This window comes from Polypterus senegalus, chromosome 15 (assembly GCF_016835505.1).
Source record: "Polypterus senegalus isolate Bchr_013 chromosome 15, ASM1683550v1, whole genome shotgun sequence".
In the NCBI taxonomy this organism is placed as follows: Eukaryota; Metazoa; Chordata; class Cladistia; order Polypteriformes; family Polypteridae; genus Polypterus; species Polypterus senegalus.
In genome coordinates, this window is record NC_053168.1 from 97,393,462 (window position 1) to 97,407,482 (window position 14,021).

The window sequence follows — 14,021 nt, forward strand, 5'->3', positions numbered from 1 at the left end:
TTTCCAGTGCTAATGCAAATATGAATCCTGTTTTAGATGAATATGATGGATGGATGTCTCCCCAATTTTCAATATGCCTCCTGTATAACTTGCTTCCTTAGTAAATTTATGTCTCATTTAAATTAATTGACAGCTTCTGTTGCGTAATCCCTCTGCAAAACAATTTTATATTTATTTTTATTCCTTGCCACCCTTCTCAATCCAGATTAGGTTTCATTTTTGTTCCTCAGTCTCTCCTTCTTCTGCATTGCTTATTTCTCCAAGTCCTCTCTGTCAGTTTTACACTTTCAATACGTATGTCACTTTTCTCTGTATGTTCTGGCTCTGTCCTTTGGTCTTTTGATGCTGGATCTTTATGGTCAAATCTGCTTCCATCCTTTCTGGCCACTAACATTGCTATTTTTCCAAATATTTTCCTTTTTCTTGATTTCTCCTGTCTTTTTGTTATGTCTTTCCAGCAGAGAATTTTATCTTTTTTATTGCAGCTAAATATGCTGTGTTCTTTTGCTGAAAGCCTCAGAACTCCCACACTCAAATTTCCTGGAAATCTTTGTTTATACTTGAATGCTCCTTGTGCTTTCTATGATGAAAATCAATTGTGCTTCTAGGGATGATATTAAAAGGTGGTTTTAAGTGGTGGACAGAATGTGCAAATGGATTTTTACCTTAAAATAATTGGAATGAGGTGAACATGCTATTCCTTTCCTAATGCCTTACCCATCCTGAGATGTGCCCTCAGTTATATGTATTTCATTTTCTTGTTTTATTTGGGTAGGCTAGGGTGAGTTTGGGGTTGATGATGGTGTTCTTCTCTGTTTCTGCATTGTGCTTTTTTATATTTCTGTTATTTAATAGCATTTGTCACAGTTTTCATATATTTGTTTTTCATTTTGATCAATAAACTTTTTTCACAAGAAAACCCTGTGCTGTCAGAACAAATTTTGGATCTGGCATTCACAACCAAGTTATTAGACTATTTTATTGTATTTTAATTGGAAAAAAAAAACATTATCCCTTAAGATTTAATGGAGTCAACTCATTTTTAGCAGTGTTACATTGTGGGCACCTTTATGTATTCTGCTCTTGGTTTAGACACTTGGGAGTTTTGATGTTTTCCATGTATCTGTATAAGGTTTTTCTCTCTGATAATCCTGTTTATTTGTACATCTAAAATTATTGCAGGGCAAGGTCCATTTTTGTAGTCTCTGGCAAGTTACTCTGCAACAGACTTAACAGGACCAGAGAATAAATGAGTCAATCATTCTTGAATTTAAGTGGTAAATTAAGAATTAAGATTCTTGTTTGAATTGTTTGTTTTCGTTTAAATATTAACAGAGTATTAGCGTAATACCCCGGACTATTAAACTATTTATTGTAAGAATAAGGTAGGATAGGACGTATTTATATTACTCTAAAGCCTGTTTACTGTTATTAAGGTAAAACGTCTAATGAACTCGTGTGTATATTAACATTTTATTCCTCGATCGTATAGAAATCCCTCCTGGGCTTCTCTGCATTGCTGACAGCACCTTCCAGACCACTCTGGTCAAATGGTGTCTGGAAAGAGGGCAGTGGGCTGAAAGTCTGCTGCTTCTGACAGGACACAAGAACGAGAAAGTGCAGAGCAAGAAGAACGGACTTTTTCCTGACTGCGATCTTTCAGATGTGAACCTTAGTGACCTCATCCCTCATATGTTTAAGACGAATAACCTGCGGCTAAGACTTGTGTCATCACTCATTGAGAAAGGAGGTAAGTTTGCCTGTGAGCAAGTCACATGTCATGTTGGTCCAGTGAAAAAAACCTGTATGATTAACGGGAAAGATAAAGATTTTAAATCTAACTAGTGAACTGAGCCATGTAACAGGGAAAGATGTTTTGTGCCACATATTTATCTTATTTTGCTACTTCTTTCCCTCTTGGGTAGCATGTCCTGATGGCCTTGGACCTGTGACAGAACCACCTGTGACCTTGTGTCTGAAGAGCGAGGACTATGAGTTGGCTTACCACCTATTGAAGGAAGGAGCAGGTCCCCATGCTTTCTCTATAAGCTCTGGAGACACACCTCTTCATGTAGCTCTTCAAATTATTCTTGGCAAAAAAGGTATATGACTGGGTAGTGTAGCGAGCAGCTCTTATTTAAAAGGCATGCTTGAATGCAGTGTAACAGTTTGCTTAACTTTCCTAAAATTAAGGGTGCAGATTATAGTACAGTCGTGAGATACACATATAGTTAATTTAAGATTAAATTAGCAGGTTGAATTAGCAAATCCCTGGAATGAAGAATAAGAGTGAATCTCAATCATACATGTTGATTATTATGAATGCTACAGGCTGTGCTCTATATTTAAATTAAAATTGATCTTCCTACAGATGAGTTTGGCTTACACATCTTGAAGTACCTCCTCCAGTTGTTTGAATCAAACCCTCAGACATATGACTACTTGGATCCAAATTTACAGGATGAGAATGGCAACACCCTGCTTCATATCATCTTTGCCTCCAGCTCACGACACTTGGAAGAAATTATGGATATGCTGGCCAAATTTGAAATAAATACCAAAGTGAAAAATAAGCAAGATAAGGAGGCTACATTTAAAGTCAGTGGGAAAGACCAAAGACTTATATATTGGAATAAGGCTCTGAGCAACCGAAAACGACAAGAGCCCAGGATAAGAATTCAGCGCCTTAAGGTGAGCCGAGGTGTAACAGGAACCAAAATGCTCAAGATGAAAAGTGTAGCTGAAATGGACAGTTGCACAAAGGAAATGGGAAGCCTCCAGTTAGCGCACTGCAAAAACGCCAGCTCCTCTGTGCCTTTTTTTGAATGTCTTGTCTCTGAAATAAAAAAACTTATAACATGCCAACATGCACAGTTGGTGACTAGTCCAGCCACTCTAGAAGCATCGGGTTCAGTAACTAACATACACAAAGAATTATGTAATGTCAGCGATACAGCAAAGCAATACAAAGTCATGGACCCTGAGAGTACTACAAATGAGTGCCTCAAATCTGCTGAGCAGGATGTTCCAGAAGATGCTCCAGAGGCAGAAGCGTCATTAGATGTGCTAAGGGAAAATTGGCTTCAGGGGCTGGACTTTGACAACATGACATGGGAAATTGAGTGTACCACAGACGTCTTGAAAAAACTTGCCAGTAAGGATGTCTCCTTGCAGATGAAAGCAAAAATAGTCCAAGTGATTCAGCAGCTTGGAAATGGGGAATGGACTCGCAGCCTGCAGAAGAGGTTGAAACATCTAGACAGTGAAATCAGACTCTATGAAGCTAAACTGGATAAAGGTGCACGAATGTTGTGGGAACTTGCAATTGACTTCTCTCCTCGCTGTAGTGAAAATCCTGAGAAGATCATTGAAAGTGTGCAGCTATTGAGTCAGAGCACTCAGAGAACAACAGGCAGGGTGTACAGTGAGATGATACGAGTGTGGGACATTATACTAGACCATGGAAAGCTGGACCATAGCATTGAAAATATTTGCCATGCCTTCAATCGTGGGATGATGTGCATCCTGAGAAAGAAACTGAAGGGTCTAAACCGTGCCAAGATTTCCTCAAGCTGCAATGTAGAGAAGCGAATTCCACTTTGCTACATAGAATATATTGACAGTCAGAATACAGAAGAGGGAGAAGCTACAGAGTACTTTCCTCCTGCCAGTGCTGTGGAAACAGAATACAACATAATGAAGTTCCATAGCTTTAGCACCAACATGGCTTACAACATCATCAGCAACATGGACATCAAAGTAGAATATCCTTTCCGAGTTGGAGAGCTGGAGTATGCTATAATTGATTTAAATCCTAGTCCTCTGGAAGCCATCATCCTAATTGGTAGAAGTGGAACAGGAAAAACCACATGTTGTCTTTACAGGCTGTGGAAACAATTTCAAAAATATTGGCTCATTGCAGAGAAAATAAATGGACCTTGGTTTACTAAACCTGTGAGAAAGAGGGATAATTTCAAGCAAGATGATGATGAAGATGCTGATCTGTTATTTTCAGAGTGCTCTTCAAATGATGATTCTGACTTGACTGAAAATGAAGAAGATAATTCTAAATTGAGTGCACACTGTGAGCAAAGCATGGGAGCTTCCCATCAGGAAGACAAAAGCATTGCGGAAGCTGATACAGACAATGTTCAGGAGCAACTGGAGCATCTGCATCAGATTTTTGTGACCAAAAATCATGTTCTCTGCAAAGAAGTGCAAAGAAACTTTGTAGAGTTGACTAAATCCAACAAAGCCACCAGCCATTTTAGGACACTGGAGCCCAACATTCATCAGCTGCAGGATATCCAAGATGAACATTACCCACTTTTTGTCACGTCTCAGCAGTTGCTGCTGCTTCTTGATGCCTCAATGCCTGAACCTTTTTTTCCAAGGAATCCAGATGGCAGCATAAGGAGAAGCATTGTTGGTTGGTCTGCTGTGGATGAGAACATGATTCAAGAACTTGAAGATGATGATGAAGAAGGAGAATTTGAAGAGGACTTGGATGAAGAAGAGAGCATTGTCGACATTCAGCTTAAAGAAGCTGATCCGCGTGTGTTTGTGACTTATGAGGTGTTTAGTTCTGAAATGTGGCCAAAAATGATCAAGGGTAGATCTTTTTCTAACCCAGCCTTGGTCTGGAAGGAAATCAAGTCCTTCCTCAGAGGATCTTTTGAGGCCTTCAGTAGCCCTGATGGGTTTCTTTCCAAAGAACAATACTACAACCTGGGCAGGAAGAGGGCTCCTAATTTTCAAGAGGATCGCAGTGAAATTTATAGCCTTTTTCAAATCTATCAGCAGATCAAACGGCAGCGAGGCTACTTTGATGAAGAAGACATTCTTTTTAATCTGTCTCAAAGACTTTCCAAGCTTGATGAAATTCCTTGGTCCATTCATGAACTTTATGGGGACGAAATCCAGGATTTCACCCAGGCTGAACTTATGCTTTTGATGAAGTTTATCAATGATCCCAATGCAATGTTTCTGACAGGTGACACAGCCCAGAGCATTATGAAGGGGGTGGCTTTCCGTTTCAGTGACCTTCACTCTTTGTTCTACTATGCCAACAAGAGTAGCATGAACAGAAGGAAGCAACAAAGAAACACAAAGCAGGAGCAGTTTATTGTTAGAAAGCCCAAGCGGATCTACCAGCTATACCAGAATTACCGATCACACTCAGGTAACCTACTTTCAAATCTTAGGGTGTAAAAATAGCACGTTACCTTAAATGATAGACAACTGCAGATTTATAGGCAGCTCTTTTTACTTTCTGAGAATCACTGAAAAAAACTCTTTATTTGTTACTCTTATTAAAGGAATTCTGAACATGGCATCAGGTGTGGTAGATCTGTTGCAGCACTTCTTTCCTGAGTCATTTGATCGATTGCCGAGAGACTGTGGTCTTTTTGATGGACCCAAGCCTACCTTGATGGAGTCTTGTAGTGTCAGTGACTTGGCAATTCTGCTCAGAGGGAACAAAAGGAAGTCACAACCTATAGAGTTTGGAGCTCATCAGGTCTGTCAATTTTGTCATTATGTAACAGAAACATTTTGGGAAATTTTCTTTCATATACAGCACCAGATATTTGATACAGTGTGGTAATTTTTAGTGTGGCCTGTCTTGCCATGCCGGCAATCTTGAAAAACGCAAGCACCTCTATGTTCTTTCAATGTTTTTGCACCCCTTTTAATAGCAAATGGCACCTAGTGCCCAGTAATGGGAATACGCTTAAGCAAAATAAGTTATTTTGTAAGCATGTACACAAAGCTATTCACATTTTAAACACAGTTGGACTGAATCACAAGTGCCATATTCAATTACTGTGGCAAGAGGTTTAGGAAATACATGGGTGGGTGAAACACTGAACTGTTTAGAACCATGCAACTTTTCAAAAAGTGGGATCATTACAAATAATGAAGGAAATATTACTCAGCATGCAATGGATGCTTACATTGCTGTACACCATAAAAGAGACAGACACTCCCCACATGTAATTATTTTTCACTTGTCATAAAGGAAATGATCTAGGGCATTTGTCAATCTTACTACACCAGTAATTCCAATACAGCCAGGGTGTGTGTGTAAATGTGAGGGCTAGGATATGAATCTTTCTTATAGACACCTTCTCAACTTTTAGATGTAGTTAGCTGCGCTAACTTTTTCAAGATTGCTGGATTTTTTCCCCAACAACATTCATGTGTCAGATGTGAGTTAAGGGAAGGAAATAAGGAAATCCATCCATCCATTTTCTAAATCCACTTATCTCAAACTTGGTTGAAGGAAACTCTAACCCTATCTCAGCAAACATCGTGCATAAAGATGAATCCTTGGAAAGGGTGTCAGTCTATCGCAGGAAAGGAAATACTTTTCAACATGGAATCGTGGGTTGCATACCCTGGAAACTGAGGTCTTACTAGGGAAGTAGTCATTTCTTGTGAGTAAAGTGTACAGTAGGAAAGCACTTTTTAATCTTATCTGTGATCATTTCCTGAAGGTCCTGAGGGATCGCAGCAGTGTCACCTCTCCCAGAAGCTCTACCTCTGAGAGAGTATTAGTACTTTAGATTCTGGGATTTACAAACAGCAGGTTTTACCTGTCCCCAGCTAAAAAGATGTGCTTGATTCCAAATCACACTTTATTCTGGTAAAGGCAACTGTGCTTTACATATCCTGTATTAGCATAATTTTATATTTACGTTTTACCAGTCAGCACACCACAGAATAGGACAGTGTGGGGCATATTATAATGCTGAGGTGGTGGAGGGAAATTACTCAATTTAGACATTGAACCATGCTAATTACTTTGTGACAGTGCGTCAGTAAGATCACACTCATGCTTCAAAAAGGCTTCCTTATGAGGAGTCACAAGCAGTTAAAACGATTTCCCTTTATCATCAAATTTCTTTATTGTAAAGTATTCGTACAACATTCATACATTAAAGTTCAAACTTAAACTTCACATTTCACCGTCTTATCTAAATGGAAACCAGGAATATTTGTGTCTTGTGCTTGCTTGTTTAATCTATTAGGTGGGGACAAAGAACATGAACAGTTTAAAAAGTAAAGTAAGACCTTGTAGTCCATACATGGTCTCGCGCAGTACCCAACTAAAGTGAACCATAGGTGTGTCCAGTACGTCAAACTTACTGTATCTTATGAAAATATTTATCTCCCTCAGTGTTTGTCCAGTTTTGCAGTATTACAACCTAGAGTAAAAATTGATTTTTGGGGGGTTAGCACCTTTTTATTTGCACAACTTGCACAACACTGAAGGTGCAATATAGTTTTTTATTGTGACACACACAATAATAAGACAAAAAGCAGAAAACACGAGTGTGTATAGGTTTTGACCCCTGAAGTCAATACTTTGTAAAGCCATCTTTTGCTGCAATTACAGCTGCAGGTCTCTTGGGGAATGTCTCTATTAATTTAGCACATTGACACTGGGATTTTTGCCCATTCCTTCAGGCAAAACTACATCAGCTCCTTCAAGTTAGATGAGTTGTGTTGGTATACAGCAATCTTCAAGTCATGCCACAGATTCTCAATTGGATTGAAGTTTAGGCTTTGACGAGGCCATACAAAGATACTTAAAGTTTAGCTTTTACGTTTAGCATTATGTTTAGGGTCATTGTTCTGTTGGAAGGAGAACCTTCATCCCAGTCCCAATTCTATGGCAGACTGAAACAGGTTTTCCTCAAGAATTGCCCTGTATTTAGTACCATCCACCTTTTCTTCAATTCTGACCAGTTTTCCTGCCCCTGCCATTGAAAAACATCCCCACAGCATGATGCTTCCACCACCATGCTTCACTGTTGGTATGGTGTTCTCAGGGTGATGACAAGTGTTGGGTTTGCACTACACATGGCGTTTCCCATGATGGCCAGAAAGTCATCTGACCAGAAAAAAAATTTCCATGTGTATAGGGAGTCCACAGAATGCTGTTGGGCAAACTCCAAACATGCTTTCTTATTTTTTCTTTAAGCAACAGCTTTTTTTCTGGTCACTCTTACATAAACCTCCACTCTGTGGATCTTTGCAGCTTCTTTAGTGTTATCCTGGGTATAATTGTTGCATCTCTGATTAATGCCCTTCTTTGCCCTCCCTGTGAGTTTTGGTGGGCACCCTTCTTTTGTCAGGTTTGTAGTGGTGCCATATTTTTCCCATTTTGTTATACCGGTTTTAGTGGTGCTCTGTGAGATATTCAAGGTTTGGGATACATTTTTTAACCCAACCCTGATCTATACTTCTCAACAACCTTGAATCTGTCCTGTTTGGAGTGCTCCTTGGTGTTCATATTGCTTCTTTAGTGGTGTTGCAGGGTCAGGGGCCTTTCAGAACAGTTCTGTTTATACAGACATCATGTGACACTTTGATTACACTCAGGTGGATTTTAATCAACTAATTCTTCTGACTTCTGAAGTTTATTGGTGTGGCCAGATCTTATTTAGAGGTTTCATAGCTGAGGGGATCGAACATAGGCACTCATCACTTTTCAGCTTTAACTTGTTTTTTATTTACCGTATATACAATACTTTTGAATATTTTTGCAAGGCACTGCATGCTTAAACATTCTACAGTTTTTGATTATACGGGTAAATGTTTATAGCAAGGAAATGAACCGCTAACTAAAATTGATCTTTTGACCAGCAGTGATGTGCTGCATTTGTTCAGAGGTTGCATAGTATTACACTTTGTGTGGTAGATATTTAATCAATATAAATAATCACCCTGAAGAACCAGGAAGGATGAAACCTGTCATCTTTCTTTATTTATTTTCATGAAAAGGGAAATCCCTGCAGCTAACTTATTAGGGAGAAAGGACAGTCACTGAACACTGGTTTATACCCACTCAGCTCACATAACAGATTTGCATATCTCAATTATAATATAAAATAATACATGGCTACAACAAAAATAACATTTATTTATATAACACATTTTCATAAAACAATGTAGCTCAATGTGCTTTATAAAATGACAAAGGACAGTTATAAGGAGAGATAACAATTAAGATTGGACAATATACAGGGTGAACCAAAAAGAAGTACCGCATTTGAAATGTTTATTCTACAAAAATGCTACAAGATGAAATAAATGTCATTACGACACAAGAAAGAGTATACAAAATAATATTTTTTCACTGTGTTTTAAAAATGATGTCTTCAAGCTGGTGGCCATCATTAGCGATACACTCTTCGAGACGATTTCTGAATGCTTGCATGACTTGTTCGGTCATTTCAATGGGAATAGTGGCGATTTCATGGTGAACAGCGTTCTTAAGGGCTTCAAGGTTTTGAGGTCGGTGTGTGTATACCTTCAACTTGAGATTCTTGAGCCCCACAAGAAGAAATTGCACAGAGCGAGATCAGGCGAATGTGAAGGCCACCCAACTTTGCCATGCAGGGAGACAAGCTTCCCTTGAAGCATCTCCTGCAAAACTTGCATGTAACCCTGCGCCGTATGAGCTGTTGCTCCATCCTGTTGAAACCACCACAGACATCTACCACATCCATTTCTTCCAGTTGGGGCAGCAAAATGTTCTCTAGCATTTCAATGTAACGTTCTAAAGTGACAGTGACCGTTGCTTCCCCCTCCTTAAAAAAGTAAGGGCCTACAATGCCAAATTCTATACCGGCGCACCAAACTGTAACACACTCACGCACATGATGATGGCACCTCGATGAACGGTTTGCGGAATGTTTGCGCACAACTCTATATGGCTCTCCCAGTCTCTCAGTGAGTTCCTGCACTATCATCATTTTATATGGATGGAAATTAAGGTCCTCATGCAAAAACCTCCTCAAAAACATGTTGGAAATGCCTAAGGCAGAAGCATGTTTGCGTGCTGAAAATCTAGATGACTGCAAAATTGATGCTCTTACAGCTTAGATGTTTTCAGGCGTTCGTACAATCTGAGGACAGCCTGGAGATTTTCTGCTCATTGTTGTACCCGTCTGTCTAAATTTAGCCACCCACTGACGAAATGCTTTCTGATTTTGGGCATCATTGTTAGGAGGAATGCTGAAGTGTGTTCAGAAGGTGCATTGCATAGTGATGATGGACTTGTTGTTTTTGAAGAATGCTTCGACAGTGAAAGCATGGTGCACACTGGACCAAGGTATGTTGCCCACTGAAAACTACAAGGGATTGCCTATCAAAGGCCTCCACCCCAATCCACTCGGCTGTCTCTACCTCACACAGTAACCTTGAGAAATGTGGTAGTTCATTTTCTTTCAATTCGTACATTAAAGAATAAATAACAACAAAACAAGGTAGCATCAGATGGCCAGAAGGACAGGAAAAAAACAAAAAAAAAAGCTCCAGTTAGACTGGAGAAAATAAAACCACAATCTGCAGCCAAAAGTCCATCCAGCCACACTAGGCATTCCTCCTAACATAAATGTTCCTAAATGAAACCTCTTAGTTTTCATACTTCACATGATAGGATTTGATGAAGACAGCTAATGGACAGCTGAGACATGCACCTTCATTTCAACATCTCAGGGGGCTGAATGGTACCTTGATCGAAGATGCAGGTGAAGATTGCCTCCACAGAAGAACCAGAAAGAAACAACAGAGAATAGTGGGGATTAGTAGTAAAATCAGTTCCCTGAAGAATATGGTAATTCTATGCCCATATGTCTCTATTATAAAAAAAAAAAAATCCTGGGAGGGAAACTAGGGAGAGGAGACAAGACGTGATCTTCTCGGAAGACAATTTGACATCCTGCGAGAGACACTTTAACGTCAGGCGAAAACAATTTGACATCCCGCGAGAGACAGTTTAACATCATGCGAGACAAGACAGTGAGATATCATTTAAAACCAGTTCACGGACATCTAACCAAGCAGATGTTGGAATGCTTTTTGCAGATACGGTTCATGTGCTCTCAGCTCTTAAAACAACAACAAGCGACAAGCAGAACACGCAGCTTGCCAGCAGCAGGAAGCCAGCAGATGATCTGAACACTTCTCCTTAGCGTGCGTTCAGAACCTCTCCTCCCCCACCCCCATTTCAGAACGTGACCAGCTGAGACGCGAAGTGGCAAAAGGACAGCTGCTCTACGGGCTTTGAAATGATTGACATGCAGCGCAACAAAAACAACATGCAGCTAACCAGTATCAGCAGCAGAAAGACAGCAGATGATCCGACGACATCTCCTTAGCGTGAGTTCAGCCGCCACCCCATAACAACACGAGCAGAATTATAAGTCCAGCGAGAAAGATTTAACCACACCCAGGGCTGGAAATAAAAGACAAGTATTGTTTTTACAAAAGTTTTAAAGTAAAAGTGATAATAATGCATATGTAACAATTCCCATGAAAATAACAATCTCTTTAAATTGTATATCCAGTAAATCAAACCCGGGGATGGGCGGGCAAAGCGAGCAGGAGGCAGAGCCCCCTAGTAGTCTATTAAGAATACAACTGAAAAGTCGCTACAAAAATGGCAAATTAAAATAATGAGTTTTTAGCAAGTTTTTTAAAATGTTCCACCATATTAGTCTGACAAATTTCTAAAGGTAAAGTATTCCAGATTTTAGGTGCATAACAGCAAAAGGCCGCTTCACCACAAATTTTAAGCTTGGCTCTTGGAATTATAAGCAGATATCCATTTGAAGATCTAAGGTTACTACTTTGAGTGAAGGTGGATGGGCATTCCAAAATATATGACGGGCAAGATTATTTAAAGCTTTATTACCATTAGTAATATTTTAAAGTCAATTCTGAGTGACACAGGCAACCAATGTAATGATGCTAAAACTGGTGAGATGTGCTCAAATTTTCTTTTTCTAGTTAAGATTCTCTCTGTTGCATTCTACTTTAACTGCAAGCAATTGATGTCTTTCTTGGATACTCCTGTTATTAGTACATTACTGTAATCTAGGCGACTAAAAACAAAAGCGTGAATTAATTTTTCAGTGTCTTGTAAAGTTATAAGAGGTCTAACTTTTGCTATTTTCCTTAAGTGAAAGAATGCATTCCTAGTAATCCGGTTAATATGTGATTTAAAGTTTAGGTCAGAGTCGATGATTACCCCTAAATTCTTTACCTCCACCTTAATTTTTAAAACTAAGGGATCAAGTTTATTTCTGATATACTCACTATATGCATATTTGCCAATCAGTAAGATTTCAGTTTTTTTCCTTATTTAGTTTGAGAAAGTTACTACTCATCCATTCAGAAATACTCCTAAGACATTGAAGCAGAGAGCCAAGAGCATCGGGGTCATCAGGTGCTATATATAAATACAGCTGTGTGTCATCTTCATAGCTGTGGTAGCTCACCTTGTGTTTTGAGATAATTTAACCTAATGGAAGCATATAGATTAAAAAGAGCAGTGGACCCAGAATAGATCCTTTGGTACATCATATACAATATCATGATATATATGAGACACGATTACCACAACAAACAAAGAATTTTCTTCCTGTTTAAATAAGACTGAAACCAATTTAAGACACTGCCTGAGAGGACCTCCCATTGTCGAAGGTGCATTGATCACACATTATAAGACTTCACAGATTTGTTAAACCACAAAAATCACATGCTGTACATGCTGTCCCATTTTTTCTAATCAGTTATTGTCCTTTTCCAATACAGAGCCCTCAACCCTTTTCAGTTTCCTGCTTATGTGTAACTTAATGTGTAACTTAACATGTTTATCTGGTATGCTAAAAGCATCTCACACGAACATGTGCAGCTGCTCGCATTCCTTGTCAGCTTGAGGTCTGTGTGTATGAGATTTGTAGCCTGCTTGCTATCCAGCACTGTGTATGAAGTGTTTGTCTTTGTTTGGCCAGACCCCTCTCAGAACTCAGAAGTTTAAGCAGAGATTTCTAGTCTCTCTGCTTTTAGCACATTCTGCACAGATAAAATGTTATAACATACTAAATTTATGTTTTCTTTCACACTCCCAGCCTTTCTACTCCCTGAGATGACATGGCTGCTGCACGTACTTTGGACAAAGGGAATTTTTAAGTACTGATCCCTCACAGCTTCAGGGATCTGACTTTAACTACACACCCCGCTATTGTCCTTATGGATTTAGTTTTAAGATTTTCCCAGTATCCACTTTCTGGTCCTTGTGTTTTTTTATTTTAATTTTATTAATAACACACAATCCAAACACATGCTGGTTCAGTAAACTGGCTTTGTTAACTTGGATGTGGTGTGTGTATGTGTGTGTGTGTGAGTGTGTCCACCTTATCATGGGCTGATGTGCTTTCCAGGGATTGTTCCTGCTTTGCATCTAATGCTTTCTGGATTAGGTTCTAGATTACCTGCATTCCTTCCCATTTTTATGTTTTTTATATTACAATTCAAACAGCTTTAATTCACTACTGCCCTCACTTGGGTCCTGGCACATAACCAATGAGTTAAAGAGTTAAAAGCAATTTTATTGCCTGGTATAATTTAGTTTAAGTATCTAAACATCTTAGCCATATGAACATGATTTAATTCATGTGGCTAAGGATACAATACAGTATATTAGTGGAATGTAAAGAACGCAGTTTGAAAAATAATAATAGGGTCAAGTTGAGTCATTTTTTAAATATTTAAGAACAAGTCACAAGTCAGATAAACTGAAAATCATTTTCACACTTATAGTCCATTTGCTTTGTCCCAAATCAAGGGAAGTTTCAATACTTTGTTTCAATTTCTAGTTAGTGTCGTTGCATTTCACACTGTAAACATTAAATAACAATATGATCATGGAGTTTATGACAGGTCAGGTTTAGAACTGTACATAAAGGCACGAACAACAATATAAAAATAAAAATGCACCAATGCAGAGGGAAGCATGTATGGATTTAGTATTTTCTAATAATCAGGATAGAATTAAGGGTGTAGAGATGATTGAACCACTAGTGTCAAATGGCTATAACATAGTACAATTCTCAGTGTTTTAGAAGAATATGGATGTACAGACTAAAACTGTTAAGTTTAACTTTGGTTGGGCAAATTTTGAGCAGATGTGGCAAAGTCTGTGGAGGATGTATTCTGATAAGCTT

General features: G+C 38.9%; 1 protein-coding gene across 2 annotated transcripts in view; it reads left to right on the top strand.

The window, feature by feature from the left end:
- Nucleotides 1-14,021, top strand: part of LOC120515738 (TPR and ankyrin repeat-containing protein 1-like) — a 220,052-nt gene that overhangs the window by 52,462 nt on the left and 153,569 nt on the right. For both annotated transcript variants that reach the window (XM_039737015.1, XM_039737016.1), the window contains exons 11-14: nucleotides 1,493-1,750; nucleotides 1,926-2,102; nucleotides 2,372-5,182; nucleotides 5,319-5,518. In XM_039737015.1, coding sequence (XP_039592949.1) covers nucleotides 1,493-1,750; nucleotides 1,926-2,102; nucleotides 2,372-5,182; nucleotides 5,319-5,518 — 3,446 coding nt within the window. The remainder of the gene's footprint in view (nucleotides 1-1,492; nucleotides 1,751-1,925; nucleotides 2,103-2,371; nucleotides 5,183-5,318; nucleotides 5,519-14,021) is intronic.